The sequence below is a fragment of the Zootoca vivipara genome, chromosome 16 (genome assembly GCF_965207765.1).
Source record: "Zootoca vivipara chromosome 16, rZooViv2.hap1.1, whole genome shotgun sequence".
NCBI lineage: Eukaryota > Metazoa > Chordata > Lepidosauria > Squamata > Lacertidae > Zootoca > Zootoca vivipara.
Genome location: NC_142599.1, coordinates 20,756,694 through 20,780,784, shown reverse-complemented (window position 1 = coordinate 20,780,784; position 24,091 = coordinate 20,756,694). Strand labels below are relative to the sequence as shown.

Sequence of the window (24,091 nt, the reverse complement as noted above, 5' to 3'; positions counted from 1 at the left end):
GTGGGGATTCGAACCGCTGACCTTCCGATCGGCAAGCCCTAGGCTCAGTGGTTTAGACCACAACATCACCCACGTCCCTCCTAATAATAATAATAATAATAATAATAATAATAATAATAATAAATGCCAGCAACTGGTCTTCAGAGGCATACTGCCGTCTACAGTGGAAGCAGAACATAGCATAAGCACATCTCTCTGTGCAGGCGCGGTGCTAGGGCTTTTTGCACCCTAAGCAAAACACCTTCTGGCGCCCCCGGGCGCATGCACGCACACATGCACACCGCTGATGCCCCTGCGTCCCCTCCATTGGCGGGAGGAGCGCGGGCCAAGGGGGGAGCTCGGTGCCCTCCCGCCTGTGGAGGGGACGCTTTGAGCTCCTCAGCAGGGGCAGCTGCAGCAGCGAGAGAGCGGCGGCGGCAGCAGCGCCCATAGCTGAAGGCTTCAGCTGCAGGCGCTGCCGCCGGTTGCTCACTGCAGCCACTGGGGAGCTCACAGCGTCCCCTCCGTGGGCGGGAGGGCACTGAGCTCTCCTTTTGGCTCACGCTCCTCCCGCCTGTGGAGGGGACGCTGGGGGCTCCTCGGCGAGCAAGTGGCAGCGGTGGCGGCAGCAGCGCCCATAGCTGAAGGCTTCAGCTGCAGGTGCTTGCCGCCACTACCGCCGCCGCTGGGGAGCTCTCGCCGTCCCCTCCGTAGGCGGGAGGAGCGCGAGCGCACGCCTTGGGAGGGCGGCGGTGGCGCGGGGGTTTTGCGGGGCAGGCTCTGCAGCGCCCCCTCCATTTTTGCGCCCTAGGCAATGGCCTAGTCCGCCTAAATGGACGCACGGGCCTGTCTCTGTGGGAACCTGCAAGCAGGAGCTGAGTGCAAAAGCAACTCTCCCCTCTTGTGAATGCTAGCAACTGGTATGCAGATGCATGCTGCCTCTGACAGTGGACAGAGAACACAGATGGATAGTCACTCTCATCATTAGGAAGCGTCTCTTATTGCTTAGCCAAGATCTGCGGCCCTAAATAGGAATATAAGGCGAGCCGTGCTGGATCAGGCCAAAGGCCCATCTAGCGAATTAGGACCTGAGCGCAGCAGCGCTGTCCTCGTAGGAAAGGGTACAAGGCACAAGGCGCTAGTGGGAACACTTGGGGACAGAGCGCTGCCTGAAGCCATGGAATGCTGCTGCCAGTCAGTGTAGTCAGTACTGAGCTAGATGGGCCAGATAAGGGATGGAAGAGTCACCTGCATGCCTGAAACCCACCAGGGCACCATGTAATAGGGCACCAACACACACACACACACACACACACACACACACACACACACACACAGAGCCAGCCCTCTTTGCCCAGCTTATCTCGTCTCTCCCTTCTGCTTGCTGATGCTGCAGCCAGAACAGCAGGCTGTGTGCGCAATCAATAATTATGTTTGAAGTGTTACGTTAACTATGCATCCCTCCCCGGAGACTCATAAAGCTAAACGGCCGTACGCCAGCGGTTTCCGTGGTGTTTGCTTTCAGCGAGGGCCGGCTTGGCAGGGCTCCTGGCGCTCTTGCCTTGCAGCACTGCTGAAGAGGAAGCCGCCCGCCAGAGGTGCAACAAGGGCGAGTGGGTGTCTTCCTGGAACAGGCCGCAAGGGGGCGCCAGCAAGCCCTCCTCACTGCCTCCCCTTTTGGCCTGGCTTGTGAGTGCAGGGAGGTGCCTTGTACATACCCTCCAAGTGTCCTTATTTTCCAGGGACAGTCCTGGAATAGCCCTGTCTCCTCCTTGAATTTGTCTGATCTTCCTTTAAAGCCATCCACGCTGGGGGCCATCACTGCCTCCTGTGGAAGCGAGTTCCATAGTTTAACTAAATTTTGCATGAAGAAGGGCTGTCTTTTATCAATCCTAAATCTTCCAGCATTCAGCTTCCTTGGACATCCAGAAGTTCTAGGGCTATGAGAGATGGGGGAAAAACAGACCCTCCAATTGTCCCTATTTTCCAGGGACGTCCCTGATTTAGAGAAGCCCTCCCGGTTTCTTATTTGATCCCGGAATGTCCCGCTTTTCCTTTGGACGTCCCTATTTTCATTGGAGAAATGTTGGAGGGTGTGGAGTTATCCAATCCCCAAACCATCTGAAGGCAATCCTGTATAGGGAAGTTGTTGTTTTTATCTTTAATGTTTTATTATGCTTTTATATGTGGGAAGCTGCCCAGAGTGGCTGGAGCAACCCAATAAGATGTGTGGGGTATAAATAGTAAAAAAAATAATCATTATGAAACGGGATATCCCCTCTATAAGAATTTTAAGGTCTCAAAAGTAGAATAAATATTCATAAATGCACACATATCTAAATATATGAACCATGTGTCTGAAATAGGATGGGAGAACAATCCTGAAGCCATCTTGACTCTCCCAATGACCCCAGATATTCCTCTACTACAGTAAGGGAGGCAAATAGGGAAAGCCTTCCCATTGTCTTTTTGCTTGCAAATCCTGTCTTAAGGGAGTATTTGTATGTGAATAGGGTGAGCCTGTGACACGGACTCAGGAACTAAAATATTAACCATCACAAAAGAATGGATAGGCTGCCCAGGTAATGCAGTCAGTGACCATTATCAGGTATCCTGGCAGACAGGATTTCTGCTGTAGACCACCTCCTTTTGTGATGTATGTATGTTTTTTTGGGGGGGGGTTATGGGCTGCAGGGTGGACAATTACAAAAGTCTATATAAGGGCTTGCACATCATTGTTCAGGGTTCGCCTCCCTCCTGCGTGTGGGGAGTGGGGACCCTGTTGCAACAGTTCAATAAAGATCAGGCTTACTAGCCGCTTTGCTTCTCAATATTCTCTGGTTGGCCTCTGTTATTTTCTCCGACTGATAGGGAGCCCACTTAAGGACTCATATACGGGCTCTGGAATACCCCATAAGGGAAAGGGAGCAGTTTTTCTTATAACATCCCTATTTTCATTCGAGAAATGTTGGAGGGTATGGCAGATTGATTCGACTGCGATGGCTTTTGTAAATCCGGGGGCTGTCCCTGGAAAATAGGGACACTTGGAGGGTCTAGGTCAGGCACCCCCAAACTTTGGCCCTCCAGATGTTTTGGACTACAATTCCCATCATCCCTGACCACTGGTCCTGTTAGCTAGGGATCATGGGAGTTGTAGGCCAAAACATCTGGAGGGCCACAGTTTGGGGATGCCTGGTCTAGGTTCTCTCACAAGCTCTCAAGCAATATTCCTCCGCAGGATCCTTGTGAGGGGAACAAAATCATTGGTGTTGCTGACACATGAAATGGAGTTTGCTTCGTTTTTGCTAGCTGGCCTCATTTTGTTGTTGACATAACCTGGGTCTGAGTCATCACTGGTCTTGCTAACAGAAAGTCTGCCGTGAGCCCTTCCTGTTCACGACTGCCAAGCCTATCGTTCCGTGAGAATAAGTTTGCTTAAAAACCAGTAAATCTTTGGCGAGGAACGTAATGCTTTGTGCAAATGCCACTGTTCAGCGGTCAAGTGCAATAAATCACTTTGTACACTAATAGCATTGATATAGCACTCTGAGATGCACATTCCCATATGTTGCATCTTTAAAACATTCCCAACAACCCTGCAAGGTAGACCAGCGTTACTATCCCTATTTGCAGATAAAAGATGGGGGTTAGGCTGAGAGGAAGCAGTTTGATTCAGGGCCCACCTAGGCCATGTTCACACAACACATTTGAAGTGCTGTGATACCACTTTAAACAGCCATGGCTTCCCCCGTAGAATTCTGGGAGCTGTAATTTGTTAAAGGTGCTGAGATTTATTAGGAGATCCCTTATTCCAGGCATCCCCAAACTGCGGCCCTCCAGATGTTTTGGCCCACAACTCCCATGATCCCTAGCTAAGAGGACCAGTGGTTAGGGATGATGGGAATTGTAGTCTAAAACAGCGGTCCTCAACCTTGGGCCTCCAGATGTTTTTGGCCTACAACTCCCATGATCCCTAGCTAGCAGGACCAGTGGTCAGGGACGATGGGAATTGTAGTCTCAAAACATCTGGAGGGCCGAGGTTGAGGACCACTGGTCTAAAACATCTGGAGGGCCGAAGTTTGGGGATGCCTGCCTTATTCCTCTCACAGACCTAGAAAGCTCTCTGTGAGGAGGGGCTCATTGTTAAATCACTCTGGGAATTGTGAGTCACAAACTGATGTGGAAATGGGGAGAATGGAATTTAAGATTGGAAGAATAGAAAAAGTAGAGAAACCAAAATGGGCAGATTCACCCACTGCTAGCTACAGCTCAGATATGGAGCACCTGGTTTGCATGCAGACAGTTGCAGGTTCAATCCCCAGCATCTCCAGGAAAAGACTATTGTCTGAAACCCTGGAGAGCTGCTGCCAGTCAATGTAGAGAACTAGATGGACCAATGGTCTGACTCAGAATAATGCAGCTTCCTATGTTCCTGTTTAATTCACCCTTTATTCAGAACACTGAGGACTAGAATCTTGCTTTACTTTTAAGGTAAACGAAATAGCACCTGCTTGAATCCAAGAAATCTCTGGCTTCTCCAGATACGGGCTGGATCTACATTGATATGAAAAACGCTATAAAATACAGTATATAGCTCTCAATGCAATTCACCACTGGTAATGTATCACTGCTCTACAGCGCCCTCTGGCGCCACATTTTTATAAAACATTTTTAAAGTTATAATAGACCAGTGTACAGTAGTTGAGTCCAGGGTCTCTGGAAAACACCCTCTGTCTGAAACCCTGGAGAGCTGCTGCCAGTCAGTGCAGGCAATACTGAGCTGGATGGACCAGTATGTTCCAATCAGATGTGCTGTAGCTCAGTGGCAGAGTGCCTGCTTTGCATGCAGAATTATTTGCAAATTATAAATAATTTCGTAAGCTGTGTGCCTTTGTTTCTCAATTTGATCCTTTTACACGGTTTGCATGTATCATGGCACTTTATACATTGTGACTTGCTGCTATCTTTACTGATTACAGTGTACTAACTATTTATTGCACGTGTTAAGAGTGAATTCCTGGTTAATTTTTATTTGCTGATATTTCGAGAGTTAACTCCATTGTGTACCATTATCTTCATTACTTTATTTGATATAAGTTGTTTGTTTTAAAGCTACGTTTCATTATGATTATTATTATTTTTGTACTGGGTCGGATTATTATGAGGTGTGTGAGCTTCGATGTATATTTTGCTGTTGCAAACCGCCTTGCATGCAGTAATATAGAAACGCGGCATACAAATTAAAAGAGAAATAGGGGGGGAAAGAAAAAGTCTGGGAGCCTATTGGTAGTTTTATTTGCTCAATGTCTCCTTCTGCTTCTCCTGTTTTGCCCTAAACAATGGAAGCAACGAGCTGGCATCTGAAAAAGGTGCTTTCCCCCACACTTTTGGCACCCGAAAAAGTGCCAGTCTTATCGTTTTTTTGGGGGGGGGGTATCACAAAGCTCAGCTCACATATACAACCTCCTCCTGGCCTGAACATTGCTCTGCTCCACCTCCGCACAACTCAGCGTCCACATTCCGGCAAAAAGCTCTCCCTGCCCGTGTGTCCAGCCCAATTAATTACCATAATTACGGCAATTAATCAGCTGCCTTCTGAGCCTGCCTAGCACAAGGGGAGGAATTGAATCAGGCAGCAGCCTGTTTTGCTGAGGCAGCGCTCCTCAGGAGGAAGAAGAGGAGGAGGAGGAGGAAGACCTGGGAAGGTAGATGGCCTACGAGGCAAATGCACATCGGGGCCACCAGGAGAGATTCTTCGGTCTGGAGGTGACCCTTGTAACCAGATTATCCGTCATCACAAGGGTTTTTGTGGACGATTCTTTCAGGCCACATTCTGGAGCAAGTAGGTACTTATGGTCGAGGTTACAGTGGGTGAAAGTGTCCAGCTCTAGTTATGGAATTCAGGGACCTCCGCTCTCTTTCATTTTTTTAAAAAAAGCAAGTTTCTAGTCCTTATGGATTGCAAAAGTATGCCTGAAAGAGACTGACTGGCCCAAGGGCACCCAGTGAGCATTTCATGGCTGTGTGCCTGGGGCAACCCAGTCAGAAAGGTGGGGTACTACTACTAATAATAATAAATTGAACGCTGGTCTCCCAGGTCCAGCACTCTAAACCACTACACAACCTCTGGCTCTTGTTGTTTTTCAGTCCACAAACAATGCAAAATTAATGCCCTTCTTTTTACATTGTTTGGGCAGTTACTTTACATTGAAATGAACTCAGGTAATGTTAGATATGTAAGGAATTACTTAAAAAGGTAAAGGGGTTGCGCGCTCATCCTACATTATTGGCCGAGGGAGCCGGCGTATAGCTTCCAGGTCATGTGGCCAGCATGACAAAGCCGCTTCTGGCAAACCAGAGCAGCACATGGAAACGCCGTTTACCTTCCCGCTATAGCGGTTCCTATTTATCTACTTGCATTTTGAGGTGCTTTCGAACTGCTAGGTTGGCAGGAGCTGGGACCAAGCAACGGGAGCTCATCCTGTTGCGGGGATTCGAACCGTCTACCTTCTGATCAGCAAGCCCTAGGCTCAGTGGTTTAACCACAGCGCCACCTGGGTCCCGCAAGGAATTACTTAGGTCATGTTAAATAGCAGCCAATATAGTCATTGGCAGAAACTGAACTGCAGCAAAAGGGAAACAGTGCTGATTTTGACAAACTCAGGGCTTTGGGGAAATCGCTGCCTTCTTACATCCCTCAGTTAAAAGTGGGCTCCACATCTGGAGAAAAAAGTCAAAGACAACTCATCTAGCCTACCCTATAAGGTTGATGTGAAGATAAAGATTGCAGTGTCCAGCAAATAACCATGTTATGTCGCCTTCAACTCCTAAAGATAAGGTGGGATATAAATGTAATGAAGTTAACACATTTCTAGAGGGTTGGGCTTTGGTGTCCTCAATAGCTCTCTGTGTTTTGTCCTAATCAGCAAAGCAGAGGAAAATTATGTCAAACAATTCATTTGCATAGGTCACAGACTGCAGTGGATTAGCAAAATCTCTTCAGCACATTTGCAGGAGCTTTCCCAAAAGATTAATGTTATGGCCTGCTTTGCTTGTTCGTTGCAACATTTTAAACTATTTCCTAAATTAGTTTTTTTTAAATAGTTTTTAAAAAAACAAAAAACAAAATCAGCTGTTTTAAGTCCTTTGTTGGTGTTCTGGGGTGGGGGAATGGGAGAATGACTTAGATTTGTGCTCTAAAACAGGCTTCCTCAAACTCAGCCCGCCAGATGTTTTTGGCCTACAACTCCCATGATCCAGTGGTCAGGGATGATGGGAATTGTAGTCTCAAAACATCTGGAGGGCCGAGTTTGAGGAAGCCTGCTCTAAAAGAAAGAAATTTAAGAAGATATTTTGAAGCGGAGGGCTGGAGTTGGCTGAAAGAGTGGATGCTATTAAAAAATACTGAAATCTTGGAATTGGAGGGCTGGGAAAAAATTTATGGTTGGCATGGATATCTATTTTACGGGGGGGGGACAAATGCATAAAGAATTATAGAAATAACTCCATGGTGGACTTTAAATTAAAACAATATGAAGAACTGAAAATAATGGGAATAAACTAATGACAAAGGGTGGTTGGACAGCGGTACTGCCTGGCTCAGGACGTGTTGGGGCTCTCCTTTCCTGCACGTCTTTTGAACAAAGGCTGGATAACCTCCTTTCAGGGACGCTGTAAATCTGCATCCCACATTGTAGATCCTGCATAGAGCAAGGTGTGTGTGGGAGGGGTGGGGGTGGACTAGGTGAGTTCTGTTAGCCCCCTTCAGGCTCTAAAATCCTGTGATCTCCCTTTGGAACTTGAGCTCAGGATGGAATCCAGAAGAACATCAGGTTGAAAACAAGCCCTTGGCAGCTTCCTCCGGTGACCCAGTCCTCCCAGCCAAGCTCGGAGGGAGCGTGCCAGCAGCCCCTGCAATATTGGCAGCCGAGGCGATGCAGCACTCAGGTGCCTGCTTGCAACTCTCCTCGCACCAGATCCGTTCCCCGCCGTGCCGGCAGCCGCATGCAGAGAGCCTCGCATGATCCCCAGCCTCGCCCTCAGCTCCAATATCCTGCCCTAAAAGTTGGTGGAGAGGGAGGGCACCATATCCCCTTCCCATGGCCTTAAATAAGTTTGGGGTTTCTTTTTTTTTGAAGGGAGCCCCCAAACTCCTGAATTGCTTTCTTTCGCCACAGCTGAGATTCCTATATCACCGGGGGTTGGGCTAGATGACCCTCAGGGTCCCTTCCAACTCTACGATTTGATGAAATCCTGATCAATGCTGTTTTTGCTTTGGACATTTTCTCTCTCCTTTTCCCCTCCAAGGAGTTCAAGGCATGTTCCCCTCTCCTTCATTTCATCACCACAACCACCATGTAAGGTACCAACTGGTCTAAGGTTCTGCAATGGCTGGCAGGGGGGGATCCGAACCCGGGTCCGTTGACCACTGCACAACACTACCACAACACTGGCTGATAAGAATGCTACCGGTGATGTTGCCATTCAGTCCTTCGTGAGGCTGATTTTAGCTGAGGCTCTAATTAGAGGCACGTTTACCTGGGAGTAAGTCCCACAATGAACCCACAGTCCCCTGTTGGAGGCAGTAATACCAGTTGCTGGAAGCCACAGCAGGTGAGAGTGCTCTTGTGCTTGGATCCTCCCGGAGACAAAAGATTAACTCAGCACACTGGAAAACGCCCCGTCAAACTGCCAGGGCATTTATCCAACTTTAAACCCCATCGATTTCTCGCTAAACTCTAGTAAGGCAGAGAAAAAGAGGGCAGCAAGGGCAATTGCCCAATCAACTTCACATCTGCACCAAGCACTTAATGCACATCTAATGGACACTGTTCCCCCCCCAAAGAATTATGGGAACTGTAGTTCCCCCCCACTGAGCTATCACCCCCAGCACCCATCTGGGAACTGTAGTTCACCCCAAACTGAACTATCTTCCCCAGCACCCATATCAAACTACGGTTCCCAGGATTCTTTTGGGGAAGCTATGAACTTTAAAGGTTTGGTGTGGACATAACCACAGTTTTGCGAGGGCAGCTGGGAGGCATCGATTAACGGGATTGTGCAGTCTGGGATCTTCAAGATCAGGGATCTAAAGCTTCAGCCCCGCAGGAAGAGAATGCTTCGATATTCAGACCTGGAGACTCTTCCCAGGCCACGCCCCTCTCCACAGGCTACGCCCACACAAGGCCACACCCATTCACCCAAGCCACACCTCCACATGGGTCCTCAGAAGCAACTCCGGCTGCATTGGATAGGAAACACCTTGTCTAGTCCAGGGTTTCCCAAACTTGGGGGTCTCCAGCTGCTTTTTGGACTACGATTCCCATCATCCCTGACCGCTGGTCCTGCTAGCTTGGGATGATGGGAGTTGTAGCCCAAAAACAGCTGGAGGCCCGGGTTTGGGAAACCCTGATCTAGTCCAATTTAGCAATGCTAAATCCTAAATAGTGCTTTGGGTTGCAGTTTGCAGGAACCTAACAGCTTTTTAAAGATTATTTATGTATTTATTACATTGTACTGCTCACCTCTTAACAATTTCTCATTTTTTTACATACCGTACCTGGCCGCCTAGCCCAAAAGCTTTTGCAACAACTCTGCACCCTTTAAGAGAAAAAACAATTATGGCAGTCGTTTGAAAACGATGCGTAAAATGCAAAACCCTCATCCCAAACAGCAGAGTGAACTCATTTGTCCAAATTTCAAAACCAGTCCAAGGTGTTATGAGCCAGGAAGGAATACTGCAGATCAGAAAGGGAGCTGGCTGCTTTTCCTTCGCAAGTGGCCAAGTTCCAAATTGCAGCAAAATGGAAAAATAAAAAGTTCTGACTGCCCGAAGGTGGGGAGCTCCGTTCGAGCAGAATTTCCTTCCTTCTACACTGGGGAACCTGGGGCCCTCCTAATGTTGCCCGACTACAACTCCTAGCATCCCATGACTGTTGGGCCATACTGGCTGGTGTTGATGAGAGTTGGAGTCCAACAGCATCTGCAGCTCCACAGGTCCGCTCCCCTCCCCACTTGTCTTAGACCAGCCTTTCCCAAGCTGGGTCCTCCAAACGTTTTGGACTCCAACCCCCATCAGTCCAAAAGATCTGGAGAGCTTCAGCTACTGACAGGATAGCTCAGTTTGTTAGAGGGGGGCACTGATAATGCCAAGGTTGCAGGTTTGATCCCCGTATGGGACAGCTGCATATTCCTGCATTGCAGGAATGGTGGGCCTCTCAGGGTTCCTTCCAAGTCTACCATTCTTTAAGTCTATGAGCTTGGAGAAGGCTGCTTTAGACAAATTTGGCCATTTCCCCACCTAAGAACATAAGGAGAGCCCTGCTGGGTCAGGCCAATGGCAAACTCCTGTCTGGCAAAAGCTAGGGGTGGGTAGAAGAAAAAACCAGGTTCTTAAGAACATAAGAAGAGTCTGGCTGAATCAGGCTAGTGGTCCATTGAGTCCAGGATTCTGTTCTCTTAGTGGCCAACCAGATATTTATGGAGCGTATTTTTCGCTCCATAAGACGCACTTAGTTTTCAGAGGAGGAAAGGGGAAAGCTCCGTTTTTGGGGGGATCAGCTCACAGTTGTGCAGCTTCTTTTTGCAAAGAGGAAAAGGCCCATTTTTTAAAGGATCAGCTCAAAGTTGTTGAGTTTACTTTGCAAAGGGAAAAAATCCTGTTCAACTCACAGTTCTGCAGCTTCTGATAATCTAATCAGCCAGATAATCCAATCAGCCAGTCACATGTTGCAGCCTCCCTCTGCAGAACATTCAACAACGGAGGCCTGGGCAAGGGGGCGTGGCCGGGAAGGGAGCTAGCTTCCCTTATCTCCCTCCCTATCTCTTGCAATCAGCTGCTGAGCGACTTCTTTTCAACACCCCTCTTTCCCTCTTGTTAGCCTTTAGCTCTTTCTTTTTTAAAAAAAGGGGGGGAAAGCACGATATGCTTTTTGCCCCTGGGCAATTCGGCTCCAGGAACCACACATCCACTCCATAAGGCGCACAGACATTTCCCCTTACTTTTTAGGAGGAAAAAAGTGCGTCTTGTGGAGCGAAAAATACGGGTACTTCTGCAAAGCCTTAAAGTATGGCCCGTGCACAACAGCCATTCTCGCCTTCCTGTGGTTTCCAGCAACTGGTATTCAGAAGCATAATGCGTCCAACAAGGGTGGTAGAACATAGCCATGGGAGCTGGTCATCACCACCACCATCATTTTATTATTTGTACCCCGCCCAACTGCCTGGGATTGCCCCAGCCACTCTGGGCGGCTTCCAACAGATATAAAAACATAACAAAACATTGCACATTAAAAGGCTTCCCTATACAGGGCTGTCTTCTGGTGTCGAGGAGATAAATAACGATGCAACTTTTAGAAGACTTTGGATGGGTGTTCACCACTTCTAAGAAGGCCCTCTGCCTGATTCCCTGTAACTTCACTTCTCGCAGTGAGCCAGAAGGCCCTCGGAGCTGGACCTCAGTGTCCGGGCTGAACGATGGGGGTGGAGACGCTCTTACCATTAGTACTTTTCTCCTCTTGATCACCTTATCCTCCACGAATTTGTCTAATCCCATTTTAAAGCTCCTCAAGGAGAGAATGATGAATGAGAACATAAGGGCAGCTCTCCCGGATCAGGCCCAAGGCTCACCTAGTCCAGCAGCCAACTTTCCCCACTTGAGATTACTGCTATTCAGAGACACAATGCCTCCAACTAGGGTAGCTGGGAGTTCTTACCGCTGGTAACTTTCTCCTACTGTTTAACCAGTTCTGCTTCCAGAAGGAAGAACGCCTTAGCCTTGCTGGGTCAGGAGGAATATCCACCTAGATGCCTCAAAGGGAAGCCTGCAAGAGCCCTCTCCCATCTTCAAGACCCTCCATCTGTTTCACGATGGGGTTGTTCACCATCAATTCTTCCCTCCTGGCTCCTTCATATTAACCCAGTAGACTGGCCCACACTGACTGATGGATTACTATTTGTTATTTCGATGTAGCACCTCCATTCAAAGCTTGGGTGGAGGAGCACGGAGCTTTCCGCAGAGAGAAAGGGACAGAGCGAGAAACACACACAGATCCAGGAGAATCTCCCTGCAGCCTCAGGAGGAAGGAACTTAATGAGGCCGTGTAATTGAGATACCCTGGGGAGATGAACAGGTCAGAATCAAAGGCAGCAACATCTGGGCATGTTTGAACTCCCTTCATTTCGGTGACGCTTTCCAAATTTACAAGCCACTTTCCCCTAATGCAAGATATTATATATATATGTGTGTGTGTGTGTGTGTGTGTGTGTGTGTGTACCCAGGTGGCGCAGTGGGTTAAACAACAGAGTCTAGGGCTTGCTGATCAGAAGGTAGGCGGTTCGAATCCCCGCAACAGGATGAGCTCCCGTTGCTCGGTCCCAGCTCCTGCCCACCTAGCAGTTCGAAAGCACATCAAAGTGCAAGTATATAAATAGGGACCGCTCCGGCGGGAAGGTAAACAGTGTTTCCGTGTGCTGCTCTGGTTCGCCAGAAGCAGCTTTGTCATGCTGGCCACATGACCCGGAAGCTGTCTGCGGACAAACACTGGCTTCCTCGGCCTATAGAGCGAGATGAGCGCCACAACCCCAGAGTCGGACACGAATGGACCTGATGGTCAGGGGCCCCTTTACCTTTACCTCTCTCTCTCTCTCTCTCTATATATATATATATATTTGGTATGTTACTTTCACTAACATATTTGTTTTTAGGCATTCTTCTTCTCCCATCCCCAATATATGCATTTTTGGCAAACATTTTTCGGTTGGAGAACTGCACCGCAAAATTCAGAGAAGGGCAAATTTTGAAGGATAACTGTGTTTTGGTGAGCGTGGATAACAGCAGCAGCAGCAACAACAACAAGCAGCATATTTATACCCTGCCCATCTGGCTGGCTTGCCCCAGCCACTTTGGGGGGCTTTGAACACATATAAAACATCAAATATTTTTTAAAAATCCCTGATAATAATAATAATAATAATAATAATAATAATAAGTTTTATTTATACCCCGCCCTCCTCAGCCAAGGCCGGGCTCAGGGCAGCTGATATAAAACAGCTGATTGAATTGCAACATAACAAAATTAAATAAACATTAAAATTAAAATTAAAATGCAGCCTCATACAGAAGGAAAGGGGGAAAGGAAAATGGGGGAGGGGATCAGGTTGGCTCCAGGCCAAAAGCCAGCGGAACAACTCTTGTCTTACAGGCCCTGTGGAAAGAAATCAGGTCCCGCAGGGCCCTGGTCTCAGGAGACAGAGCGTCTCCTGATACGGGGCTGCCTTCAGATGTCTTCTAAAAGTTGTGTAGTTCTTTATCTCCTTGACATCTGATAGATAGCTGCTCAACTAAGACACAAACAATTTTGAATTTCGGTTCTTTGTTATGCTTGCATCACACTTTTTCTCCAAGGAGCTCAAAAGCGATACGCGCTTGGTTTCCCCCCTACCTCGACCAATCCTCACAACAACCCTGTGAGGTAGGCTGCCCCCCCAAACCCTAGTCTAGAGGAGCACCAGGGTTCTAAATCGTGCCCACAAACTAAGACAGCTCCCCGCTGCAGACATGAAGCCTCAAGGCATGGAGAGCAGCAGGACCAGGCTGTTAAGTATATGACAAAGGGGCATTGCTGACAACACCATCCTTAACCTTCCCTCCACCCATGCTGGGAAATACATGCGGGGGGATGACAACAAACTCCTGACACAGATGATGCCTTTCGGGGGCTTCCTGGCCAAACCTGCTAGGCCTCTCCATTCTGCCACCTGAACTGACACTTCGCCCTGGAGCACACCCAACATATTGATTAGTGATAACGGGCGAGTAGTCTGCCAAGGAAGCTTGCCCTCCGTTAATGTTTAAAATGATGCGTAGCGTAAGGAAAGTAGACAGAGAAAAGTTTTCCTCTCCCTCTTTCAGAACCCGTCCAGTGAAGTGGAATGTTAGAAGATTCAGGGCAGGGAAAAGAAAGGAGCTTTCCATGCAGCGCACCGTTAAACTGCGGAACTCCCTCCTGCAGGAGGCAGTGGCCGCAGCTGCCTAGCCCTAGATAGAGGGCTTTAAAAGAGACTGGAAAAAATAACGGAGGTGTTACGTACTGAGCTGAATCATAGAACAATAGGATCCAGAATCAGCAGTCTGATTGGTCCGCAGGAGCCACCCAATCCAACTCCAGGTAGAAGTGAATCCGCAACCTGATTGGCCTGCAGGAGCAGCCAATCAGGCTGCTGGCAGAAGTCAATCCACAAACTGATTGGCCCACAGGTGTAGCCCTGAAGTAGCCAATCACGCAAAGCCCATTGTGTAAATAATGTATATAAGCAGATGGTTTTGGGAAAAGGGCATTCTTCTCTTCTTCTCCTTGATGACTACGAGCTGAATAAAGAGCATGAAATTCACTCTCGACTCCGAGTATATTTCAGGAGGAGAGGGCTGTTGTTGGCCACTAGCCACGATGGCCATGCTCTGCCTCGACAGTCGGGAGTCCGAAATGCTTTGGAATTCCAGCTGCTGGAAGGCACAAGGAGGGGAGAGGGCTCTTGCCCCCAGGTCCTGCTGGCAGGTTTCCTACAGTGGCTGCTGTAATAATGGAATGCCAGACTAGATGGGCCATGGGCCTGAACCAGCAGGCTCTTGTTATGTTCTGGGTGTGGAGTAACTTGATAAGAACATAGGGAAGCTGCCTTACGGATGGGAGGTTGCCTGCTTCGGATGGGGTCACACTCCCTTTGAAGGAGCGGGCACATAGCTTGGGGGTAACTCCTGGGTCCATTGCTGTCCCTCGAGGCTCAGGTGGCCTTGGTGGCAGAAGAGTACCTTCCATCATCTTCGGCTGGTGGCCCAGCTGCGCCCCTATCTGGACAGGGATAGCCTAACTTCTGCCATCTATGCTCTGGTAACCTTGAGGATAGATTACCACAATGTGTCATACGCAGGGCTGCCTCCGAGGATGGTTTGGAAACTTTGAGTGGTGCAGAATTCGCATACCCTCCAACATTTCTCCGATGAAAGTGGGGACGTCCTATTCCATAATAATCATAATACTCATACTCTGGGCAGCTTCCAACACACATAAAAACATCATAAAGCTATCTAGGGCTGCCTTCAGATGTCTTCTAAAGGTTGCATGGTTACTTATCTCCCTGGCTCGGGGGTTGCATAACTCCATACCCTCCGAGATTTATCCAATGGAAATGGGATGTCCTAAGAACGCGGGTGGCGCTGTGGGTTAAACCACACAGCTTAGGGCTTGCCGACCAGAAGGTTGGCGGTTCAGATCCCCGCGACAGGGTGATCTCCCATTGCGCGGTCCCTGCTCCTACCAACCTAGCAGTTCGAAAGCACATCAAAGTGAAAGTAGATAAATAGGTACCGCTCTGGCGGGAAGGTAAACGGTGTTTCCGTGTGCTGCTCTGGTTCATCAGAAGCGGCTTAGTCATGCTGGCCACATGGCCTGGAAGCTGTATGCCGGCTCCCTCGGCCAATAACGCGAGATGAGCGCCGCAACCCCAGAGTCGGTCACGACTGGACCTAATGGTCAGGGGTCCTGGTCCCTTTACCTTTACAGAAAAGCTGGACCTTCTGGAATCAAATCAAAAAACTGAGATGGCTTCTGTGGGGTGTCTCTGGAAAATAGGGACACTTGGAGGGTCTGTTTTTCTCCCTCTGTCATAGCCCTAGAACTTGTGGATGTCAAAGGAAGCTGAATGTTGGAAGTGATAAAGGGGGGGGGGGACACAACACTAAAATGCTGGTGAATTTTCATGAGAGCTTTTGAAACAACCACAAACTGATGTGGAAATGTGGACAACTGAACAACATGGGAAAGATGAGACAGGTTCAGTTGCCCCAACAACAACCCTGAGAGGTAGCTTAGGCTGATAAGAAGGGTGTCTCACAAAAGATGGAGCAAGCTTGTTTTCTGCTCCTCCAGAGCAAAGGACTTTGAACCTATGGATTCAGATTACAAGGAGGCGATTCCGACTAAACATTAAGTAAAAACTTTCCAACATTGAGAGTGGTTTGAACGAACTCCCTTGGAAAGTGGCGGCCTCTGTTGGAGGCTTTTAAACAGAGGTTAGGTGGCCATCCATCAGGGCTCCTTTAGCTGTGATTCCTGCATTGCAGTGGGTTGGACTGGATGACCCTTGGAGGACCCTAACCACTAGGGTTGCCATATTTCAAAAAGTGAAAAACCAGGACACCCCGAAAGTTGTTGAACTTTTTTTTTAGGAAGACCCCCCAAAAGCTGTTACAGAAATGCCAAAAACCCCACACTTTTTGATTGACTTGCCTAAGATCCAGGACAAAGAGTCACTTCCGCCTTTGAAATCCCAGTAATGTCCAGGGAAATCTGGGCATATGGCAGCCTTACTTCCCACTCTACAGTTCTAGGCTTCTATGAAATGACTGGCTCAAAGTCCCACAGTGAGTTTCCTGGCTGAGAGTGGATTTGAACCTGTTATAAGATTTTTAAGGTCTCAAATATAGAGCATTCATAAATGCACACATTATCTAAATATATGAACCATGTGTCTGAAATAGCCATTTTGACTCTCCCAATGACCTCAAATATTCCTCTACAGTAAGGGAGGTAAATGGGGAAAGCCTTCTCATTGTCTTTTTGGTTGCAAATCCTATGTCTTAAGGGCGTTTTTGTGTATGAATAGGGTGAGCCTGTGACCTGGACTCAGGAACTAAAGCATTAACCATCACGAAAGAATGGCCAGGCTGCCCAGGGTGGGCAATTTCAAGAATCTATATAAGGGTGGGCAATTTCAAGAATCTATATAAGGGCTTGCGCACCATTGTTCAGGGTTCTCCTCCCTCCTGCATGTGGGGAGTGGGGACCCTGTTGCAACAGTTCAATAAAGATCAGGCTTACTAGCTGCTTTGCTTCTCAATATATTCTGGTCGGCCTCTGCTGTTTCCTCCTACCAATAGGAAACCCTCAAGGAGTCTATATAGGCTCTGGAATACCCCATAAGGGAAAGGGAGCAGTTTTTCTTATAACACCCCTATTTTCATTGGAGAAATGTTGGAGGGTATGGTATGACTCCCAGGTCTTGTCCAACCACCATCTGCCTCAAAGATGAACTCGTACAAGGAGATCCCAGGAGATCTCCTCCCATCCAGCCTAACTCTGCTGAGCGGCAGCAAGGCAACTGTTTTGTGTGGCTTCAGAATACAGGTGAAACTCGGAAAATTAGAATATCGTCGAAAAGTGCATTTATTTGAGTAATGCAACTTAAAAGGTGAAACCAATATATGAGATAGATGCATGACATGCAAAGCAAGATATGTCAAGCCTTTATTTGTTGTAATTGTAATTATTTGTCTTTAGGCGGGTCAATTATAAATGGAATGTGATTAATGAAATGTAATAGCGATGTTTATTTTTGTATTATTGTAACTATTTGTTTTATTACTGTGGAATTTCCAAAAGAAAGCATTTGTAAAAATTAAAATAAAAATAAAAAATAAAAAGTTGCATTACTGGAATAAATGCACTTTTTGACGATATTCTAATTTTCTGAGTTTCACCTGTATAGTGGCCTAAGTGCAAGAATAGGGGCAACTGGCTTGGCAGGTCCTTATCAATAAGCGGATTTCCTTATTGCGCTGCCTCCTATTGTCTATATAAAAAAACAAGCTGGCTGTCTCTAGGCTAAGGTATCAAAAGGCCTTCCCTGGAGGCTCAGGAGATGACACACCCAGGTCCCTTTGGATCTCCGCAGCACCTGGGAGGCAAAAGGAAAACAAACGCCTCTGTTGATTTGGCTCAACTGTGGGAGGGGAGGGGGAAGGGAGTGGTGAACAAATGCCAGATCACGAGGCCTTTGATTTGTATCATTTTTGCCCCAACTCTTCCTCCAGGGAGCAAAAGGCAAGAGCTACAGTTTTCTCCCACCAACCATTATTCTCGCAACAAGCCTGAGAGGTAGGTCAGGAAGAGAGAGGGAATTGTCGTTTAGTCGTTTAGTCGTGTCCGACTCTTCGTGACCCCATGGACCAGAGCATGCCAGGCACTCCTGTCTTCCACTGCCCTCCGCAGTGTTGGTAGCTTCGAGAACACTGTCCAACCATCTCGTCCTCTGTCGTCCCCTTCTCCTAGTGCCCTCCATCTTTCCCAACATCAGGGTCTTTTCCAGGGAGTCTTTTCTTCTCATGAGATGGCCAAAGTATTGGAGCCTCAGCTTCAGGATCTGTCCTTCCAGTGAGCACTCAGGGCTGATTTCCTTCAGAATGGATAGGTTTGATCTTCTTGCAGTCCATGGGACTCTCAAGAGTCTCCTCCAGCACCATAATTCAAAAGCATCAATTCTTCGGCGATCAGCCTTCTTTATGGTCCTGCTCTCACTTCCATACGGAAAACCATAGCTTTAACTAGACAGATGTGTGTGTGTGTGAGAGAGAGAGAGAGAGAGAGAGAGAGAGAGAGAGAGAGAGAGAGAGAGAGAGAGAGAGACTTGCCCAAGGTCTCCCAGGGAGCTTCTGGCTGAATGAAAGATTTGGGTTGCTCCCCTCCTAGTACTACACTCAAAAAACAAAAGCACAAAGGTTCAGTGCAGTGTTAGAAACTCAGATACAGTGGTGCCTCGACTTACAAATTTAATCCGTTCCGAAGGCACCTTCGTAGGTCGAAAAATTCGTAAGTCGAAAAGCTCCATTGGAAACACGATTTCCCATAGAAATGCATTGGAAACGGGAAATTTCGTAAGTCGAAGCAACCCCATCTAAAAATTCGTAAGTCGAAAAAACCCTATCTAAAACCGCCGCGATTTCCGTTCGGGTGTCGAGAAATTCGTAAGCGTGCAGCCATTTGCCCCATTCGTAAGTCGAAAAATTCAGTTGTCGAGTCATTCGTAAGTCGAGGTACCACTGTATATAAGCTAGGTGCCAAATGACTCCTTAGTTGCAGTCGCTGAAACAGAACGCCTAGTTGCCATTTTGGGCCCAGATGGCTCGAAAATCCTATTTCTTTCAACACAACCTTTTGGTTCCTGAAATTCATTCTGATTTTGCAGACTGTAACAATAGAATTCTCTACAGGATGTGTTGCTAGCGTGTGGAAAGAGTCAAGATCCAAGGATCCCCAGGCATGCACCTCGAAAGAGTGGAGATGTCAGGCCCCATCCCGGCACCCAGTCATCTTCGCTTGGTCACAAGTGGCCGATAGCCGGGTGCAAAATGCGCCTGGCAAATTTCGAATGCTGGCTCAGTGGTGCATAAGAACACACAAAGTGCCCTGCTGGGTGAGGCCAGTGGCCCATCTAGTCCAACATCCTTTTCTCACAGTGGCCAACCAGGTGTTTGCAGGACCTGAGCACAAGAGCCCTCTCCCCTCCTCTGAGGTTTCCAGCAACTGTTATACAGAAACATTACTGAATATGCATATGCTGGAGCTCGGCTCTGGATGAAATTGGTTGGTTTGGTTTTGCCTCTGCACCATGAATGAGGATCTTCATGTCCAGGGACCAAATGTAGCTCTCTCTATCAGGCCCTTTGCACTCTCCCCAGGCCACGCCCCTCCTCCCAGGCCACGCCCCTCACCAGCCCTGCTTCACATCCTCCTCAAGTGTTTCTGCCTGGCTGGAATGTGTCCTTTGACTCTGACCAGGCCTCTTGCCATAGCTGTTAAGTTCTCCCTTTTTAAAATGGAAATTCCCTGATGCTGAATAGGCTTCCTCGTGAGAAAAGGGAAAACTTGAAAAGAGCTATTCCTCTTGCTCGATAAAGGGTGGGCAGGGATGTGTGTGAGCATGTGCAGAAATTAGCCTACTGTATACAAAAGCAGCATTTAGATCCATTGCTCCACCCACTTTTGCCTCTGGCTCTACCCACCACGCCACGTGGCCCCCAGGAGGTTGCCCAGAAAGGGATGTGGCCCTCGGGCTGGAAATATTACCTACCCTTGCTCTTCACCCTTAGAGCTCATCTCAGACACATGGAGACTCAAGGCACATCTTCAGCAGTAAGCAAAAAGCACTCTGTCTTTCCCCAGAGGCGCTCCTGCCTTTTATTTATTTCATTTACTTGCATTTTAATACTCTGCACTCTCTGGGCCCTGGCACTGAAAATAAGACTCTGGAGCTACACACCAACAATGCAAGCCATAAAGTTTGCATATGCTAATGCATATCTATGCAAATGTAGAATGTTAAATGTCACCAAAGGCAAGCCGTCCAAACTGCCCCAGATAAAATCTCCAATTAGTTTGCCAGCCATCTTAGATCAGCTCCTCTGCAATTTATTTACCCCGAGTGAATTCCCTAACGGAATCCCTTGCTCCAAATAAATTCCGCTGCCCTTCTCAGCCATGACGCTCCTAGTAATCTCCAGCAATCTCAAAATAATTTATTCCCCCCAATTAATATCCTATCCAGTAGCCAGATCACTGCCCCCCCCCACACCAGTTCAATTTCCCCTGAGTTCATTACCCACCCGGAAACGTTTGAGGTGCTTAGAAAAAGATTAGAGAGCTGCGTTTAAAAACAAGAAGCCCACTTCAGATCAACTCCTGTGTGGCAAGCAGGGGTGAAGAGAAAGTAAATCAGGATATATTTGCAGGTCATAACGGACATCAGAAGAGGCCCTCTGGATCTGACCATGGGCCCGTCTTGTCCAGCACCCCGTTCTCACAGTGGCCAACCAGATGCAAGCAGGATTTGAGCATAAGAACAATGCTCCCCATTTGCTTTTTCTGGCATTCGCCGCATCTGACAGTGGCAGCAGAGTCATTGTGGCTAGCGGCTGTTCAGAGCCCCCTCCTTGAGTTCACCCAGTCCTCTTTTAAAGCCATCCAGGTTTGTAGCCAACACAGCCCCTTGAGAGAGCAGGCGCTTCTGACTCTCCACTGTTCAACAGCGGCAATAAGGCAACAACTTCCCCCTGCCTAAAGGAGGCAGCTGAAATGAAGAAAGGACTCTGGGCTCAGCTCATCCCCGAAAATAAATCCCTCAGGCCAAGAATGTGACCGGAGGCACCTCCTTCTGCATTTTCATTCTAACCCTCTCAGGCAGACCCTCCAAGTGTCCCTATTTTTCAGGGACAGAGGCCGTCCCGGTTTCTGATTTGATCCTGGAATGTCCCGCTTTTCCTAAGCACACTCCTATTTTCACTGGAGAAATGTTGGAAGGTACAGAGATATGTGACTCCCAAGCCAAGGAGATAAGTAAATACTAGACATCTTTTAGAAGACATCTGAAGGCAGCCTTCTATACGGAAGATTTTTTTAAAATGTGTTACTGTGTTTTTATATATTTTGGAAGCCGCCCAGAGTGGCTGGGGCAACCCAGTCAAGACGGTTCGGGTGTAAACATTATTATTATTATTATTATTATTATTATTATTGAATAAGACATCCCTATTTTCATCAGAGAAATGTTGGAGGGTATGTGTCTGCCTTTTGCATTTCACTCTGATTGGTAGTGGGTTTTGGGGGGGGGAGGGGGGTTGTTCTAGTAAAAAAAAAACCCAAGGCAAACCCAATAAGCCTGAAATATTACACACATACACATCATTCTTGGTGATGTTAGCAGCCCAAGTTGTTTCCAGAGCAGCTTCCACCTTTGAACCTCTGGACCAATTTATAAAATCAGTAGAATCAAGAAACAGAAGCTTGACTTAGACTCTATCACTTCCAGATTGCAAAGGGAAGCCCAAATGTTCGAATGTTTCCAAACTGGATTGCGTGTGTGTGTGCAGGGGGGGGGGTTTCCACCTCCATGCATGTAGAAATCTAGCACATCAGGGAATTGGGGTCCAGCATAGACCTGTATCCAATGTGCTGCTTTTCTATGCAATTGACAGATATTTATAGATTCCACTTGCGTTAGAAAGCGGTCAACCCAGAGGCAACTGTGTGATGCAGCCAGGGGGGGGGGGGAGAGAAAGCGCTTCTTCAGCTCTTGGCGGCATCAACAGCAGTATAGTGTCCAGGTCAAGGGAAGTCATAGTATATTCTATTCTGTCTTGCTCAGATCCTACCTGGAATCCTGTGTCCATTCCTGGGTGCCACAATTTAAGGAGGATATTGACAAGCTGGAACATGTGGGGGGGAGGGGGCAGCAGCAGCAAGATGATCAAAGGGTCTGGAAACCAAGCCTTACAAGGAATAGTTTGAGGGAGTTGGGTATGTTTAGCCTGGAGAAGAGGAGATAGGATAGCTATCTTCAAATATCTCAAGGGCTTGTCACGTGGAGGATGGTGGAAGCTTGCTTTCTGCTGCTCCAGGCCTGAACCACCAGATTAAAATGACAAGAAAGGAGATTCTGACTAAACATTGGAGGGAACTTTCTGAAGGGAGGAGCTGTTCAACGGTGAAACTGACTACCTCAGAAGGCGGCGGACTGTGTTGGAGGTTTTCAAACACAGCTTGGGTGGCTATCCAAGGGGGTTGGACTGGATGACCCTTGGGGGTCCCCTTCCGACTCAACAATTCTATGATTAAAAGCGTTGCCACTTGTTTCTACCCAGTGCAGACCCAGGACATCATCAGCCCCCCCCCAAGGTCATCATTTCGCTCCCATCATTTCGCAGCGTGACTTGACGCCTTACCTGTGTCCTGACGGAACTGGTGCATCGACTGCAGGTCGATAATGTACGGAGACAGCTGGGCATCCACCTGCCCCAAGACGACGCTCCCCCGGGCATCTTCCTTCAGGACGTTCTCGATGTGGTGGCACACTGCCGCCGTGTAGGGCCGCCAGCGCCCATGCTCGTTCAGCCACTCCCAAACCACGACGCGGGCCACATTATTGGGAGGGAAGCACCACCCGTTCGCCAAGAGAAGGGTCCCTGTGCCAGGTTGCGCCATGGTGCCCGACCCTGCCGGCCTGGCATGAGAGGCAGGCGGGGGGGTCACCAGCCGGGCGCCCTCCCCCTCATTGGTTTGGGAACACCTGCGGGGCTCAGAGTGCGATCCCCAGTTCTGAAGGCTGCATCTCCTCCCACAGCCAGGTCACCCGGGGTTGAGGAATGCAGAGCAAGAGATGCACTGCTTGCAGGATGAGAGCTTGTGACCTTTTCTTCAGGGCGAGCCAGTCTTGTCAGGGGCTTTGCGGCACGTCTGACTATGTGGCAATGAGGAGCAATGTTTCAGCCGTCCCAAATGGCAACAACAGCAGACCAGCTGAGATGTTTAGGCCACCACTGAGGATGGCGATAGAGGCCGCTATCAATGAATGCACGTCTCCCAAATTATTGGGGAAGCCTATGAATTTTCTGTGTGCTTTTGGTCAGGCAGAGCGAAGGCCTCTGAGCTTCGCCTACAGCCAGGTGCCCTGAAGATCACTCTTAATATTCGCCTTGTGTACCTTCAGCCTGGTGACTGAAGACCTCCTCTGGTGGAATGAAGAGCTCCAACCTTTCCCTTCAAGGCCTCAGCAGACTCTCCTCCCGTTTTCTCCTTCCTGGTCTTGTTTTCAGGCGGCCCAGCTCGCTTCCATCCCCTGAGATCTCCTCAACACTTCCCACAGTCTGACCTGGTCTTCCACGGCTCAGCGCTAGGTGCCCCCAGTGCAGAAACGGGGACAGGAGACTGACCCTTCGCGTAGGATCCTGTGGCCTCGGAGGGCCAAGCTTTCCGCAGGGAATGGGGCCAGATCCAACCTCCGGCCAGGCTGTGGCAGAATCCCTCACCCTCTCAGCGAGGGCTGCTGACCCAGGTCAAAAGGCCGCTTGCTTTAGACCAGAGGGCTGCAGCAGAGCAGAAGGCAGGGGAGAGCCCGCCGGCTTTCGGGGGTCGCCCCCGCCACCCACCCAGGCTGTGTCATCCTTGTTTTCTGCAGCTGAGTCTGGTCCTTTGATGCAAGGACTGGAGGGAGCCAGCCTGGAATGGGGAAAAGGAACCACAATTAGGATGATGAATGCACGTCAAGAGGAAACTCTCCTCTCTCGAGCGACGCCCCCCCCCTTTCCTATGGCAAGCGGGTAACAGTGGTGGCACCTCCTCTCCTGCCACTATGATCTGTCTAGTAGGTGGCTGGGTCTGCCAGTCTATCTGCCAGTCTGGCACCCCCCCAACCCCCCCCTTTATAAACCAAACCTGCCCATTGTCTTGCCTGGTAGAAAGATCTTGGGTGGTTGGGGGAGGCTTCCTGAATGCTATCTCCTGGT

The 24,091-nt window shown here is 48.6% G+C and overlaps 1 protein-coding gene across 3 annotated transcripts in view; it reads right to left on the bottom strand.

Annotated features, from left to right (window-relative positions):
- DTX1 (deltex E3 ubiquitin ligase 1) overlaps positions 1 to 24,091 on the bottom strand; it is a 49,226-nt gene that overhangs the window by 24,367 nt on the left and 768 nt on the right. For all 3 annotated transcript variants that reach the window (XM_035099297.3, XM_088659660.1, XM_035099298.3), the window contains one exon: positions 22,532 to 23,804. In XM_035099297.3, coding sequence (XP_034955188.1) covers positions 22,532 to 22,790 — 259 coding nt within the window. In that variant the 5' untranslated portion in view covers positions 22,791 to 23,804. The remainder of the gene's footprint in view (positions 1 to 22,531; positions 23,805 to 24,091) is intronic.